The sequence below is a fragment of the Electrona antarctica genome (genome assembly GCF_951216825.1).
Source record: "Electrona antarctica genome assembly, chromosome: 8".
NCBI classification, from domain to species: domain Eukaryota; kingdom Metazoa; phylum Chordata; class Actinopteri; order Myctophiformes; family Myctophidae; genus Electrona; species Electrona antarctica.
The window spans coordinates 19,493,533-19,496,032 of record NC_136789.1 but is presented as its reverse complement, the minus strand read 5'-3'; the positions used below and the strand labels follow the sequence as shown (position 1 = coordinate 19,496,032).

The window sequence follows — 2,500 nt, the reverse complement described above, 5'->3', positions numbered from 1 at the left end:
CCATATTTTATGCGTGGTATTCAATGATTTGCCCAAATTTACAAGCTCAAGTTTGGATTAAGTGGTTAAAATGATTACAGCTATATTAACTAATTTTGCTGGGAGGGACCATGACTTGACACAGCAATTGGGGTTTGGCGGTATTTTAGCTGGAAAAAGGGGCCCAAGTAGGTGATGTGGGTGGAGCGTGTGCGATGTGACGTGACGGCGGACTCACTCAGATCAGGAGTGTGTGTTGGAGGCGTTGACGATGCAGATGATGATGATGCTCGGGACGGGGACTGGCTGGCTGTTTGCTGGGGGCGGAGCTCATCGTCGCTAGGGGAGGGGCAAGGGGAGGGGCTGTCGACCATCGATTCCTTAGAAGCAAAATGAGAGAAAAAGTTCTGAAAGAAGGAAAAACATAATTGGTCCGATGTACATTTTCAACATTTATTTTTTGAATAGGATAATATCTTTATGGACAATGAATTTCAAGGATCTAGAATATGTTTCAAAAACATTTCTCTTGTGAGGACCATGCAGGATAATAATGAGTACCACAGACGAATAACAGTCTAAGTCCACACTATTGATCCATAATATATAAATTATAGATAAGGGTTCAGGACAACGAGGCCTTTTCGTGGAGGGGTTAGTCTGAAACTTGGACTTAGACTGTTTTTCGTCTGTGGTACTCACTAATTCTACTATGCCTTTGGAGACATTTGGCCCTCATAAGTATAGTAATGAAAGTGCACACGCACGCACGCACGCACGCACGCACGCACGCACGCACGCACGCACGCACGCACGCACGCACGCACGCACGCACGCACGCACGCACACACGCACGCACGCACGCGCACCCTCTTACACACACAAAAAGGCACACCACACACACCCTCTTACACGCATGTACATATACAGAGGCAGTGTTAACAAGAGTAATGTAAACTACCTGACCATGAAAGGCAAACACGTGCGTGCGTGCGTGCGTGCGTGCGTGCGTGCAACGTTTAACGAGGTCCAGACCTTGACCACGTTGGCGGCTCCAGACTGAGCATGGACGTGGGATGTCACGGCGGCCATGTTGGCGAAGCTGCTCAGCTGGCTCATCTGGTTCATCGCCATGGCAACGCTGGCAGGGGGCAAGCCCACCGGGAGGAGTGGGTGGGGCATGACCATAAAAGGAAGGTCTGAGAGACCTGAGGCCATGATGGAACCAGGAAGGAGAGGGGTGGGGGGGGTGGGGGAGAGAAACGCCAGATTTAGAACAGTGGTTCCCAAACTTGTTCATGTCAAGGACCCCCAAATTGACACTAATTAGCCCTGCGGACCCCCATTTGAAAAGGTATGCCAGGGACCCTCATAAGAGAAGATTTCTTTACGGCTCTAGCAGTGATTATCAACCCGTTTAATTTCAAGGACCCCCAGTTTGATATGCATTAGTCTACGGACCCCCATTTAATGGCATTTCTATCTCTGAGAACCCAATTTATAATGTAAAATCAAAGTCAATTTAACTCAGATAGTGTACAAATAGAACCAAATGGACCCGTACACTCTCAGAGTTACAGACCCATAAAGGGTCCATTTGGTTGGGGACCCCCTGGAACTCCCTCAAGGACCTCTAGGGGCCCCGGACCCAACCACTGATTTAGAAAGAAACACAGATCGACACATAGAAGAACAGAGCGACTGAAAGCTGGACACATTCACACATACAATGTAAGCACGTAATGCCTATGTACTGTACTTTGTTGTACAGTATGTCCTATTACAGGGGTTCTCAAGCCGTGGGTCGCCAAATTATTTTGGGGGGGTCCCCAAAATATATTTTTTTAAATAATTTGGGGACTGGCTGAAAATGGAAATGAAGAGTTTACATAGTACACATAGCACATGCATAAACTTTCCTTAATGATTATATCTGGTTTCAGTATTTATTTATGATATATTTTCTCTAATATTAAGGCTATTTTTGCAGTCAGTTTGTATTGAAAGGGGGGGGGGGGGGGGGGTTTGCAAGACATGGCCAAAGCACTTCCCCAGCCCCAGCCAAAAGGACTTTTAAGAACTTTTTAATTCCTCAAATGAAAGAAAAAAAAATCACACCCGTGTGAACTGAGTGGTGTAAGGTTTTATATAGCATGATCAGCTGTGGTCTGACGTAATGTCTAAGGTATTATATAAGGTAAGGTATTATTTAGCCTCACACCCGGATGTGATTTCACAACTGGCTCTTTTTGCGCAGAGAAAATGACCACGGTTGCTACGGTCATCCAGTTCACCCGGGTGTGATTTAATTACGTCAGAAATTATTTTGAACATAGCAACCATGGTCATTTTTTTATGCACACAAAAGCCAGTTGTAGGAGTGGTTTACACCACTCAAAAACACACTTGTGTGAAGTTAGGGGCGCCCACTGTGGCTTCCACACGATTGCAGATTCACTGCCATTGTATACGTTATATGAGACATAAATGCGACCTGCTGTCGTCACAATTCCATATATGG

The 2,500-nt window shown here is 45.9% G+C and overlaps 1 protein-coding gene across 1 annotated transcript in view; it reads right to left on the bottom strand.

Annotated features, from left to right (window-relative positions):
* Positions 1 to 2,500, bottom strand: part of LOC306928650 (dachshund homolog 2-like) — a gene marked incomplete at its 5' end in the record, with an annotated part of 34,284 nt that overhangs the window by 22,107 nt on the left and 9,677 nt on the right. Inside the window, 2 exons of the mRNA XM_079508920.1 lie at positions 218 to 386; positions 1,015 to 1,187. Coding sequence (XP_079365046.1) covers positions 218 to 386; positions 1,015 to 1,187 — 342 coding nt within the window. The remainder of the gene's footprint in view (positions 1 to 217; positions 387 to 1,014; positions 1,188 to 2,500) is intronic.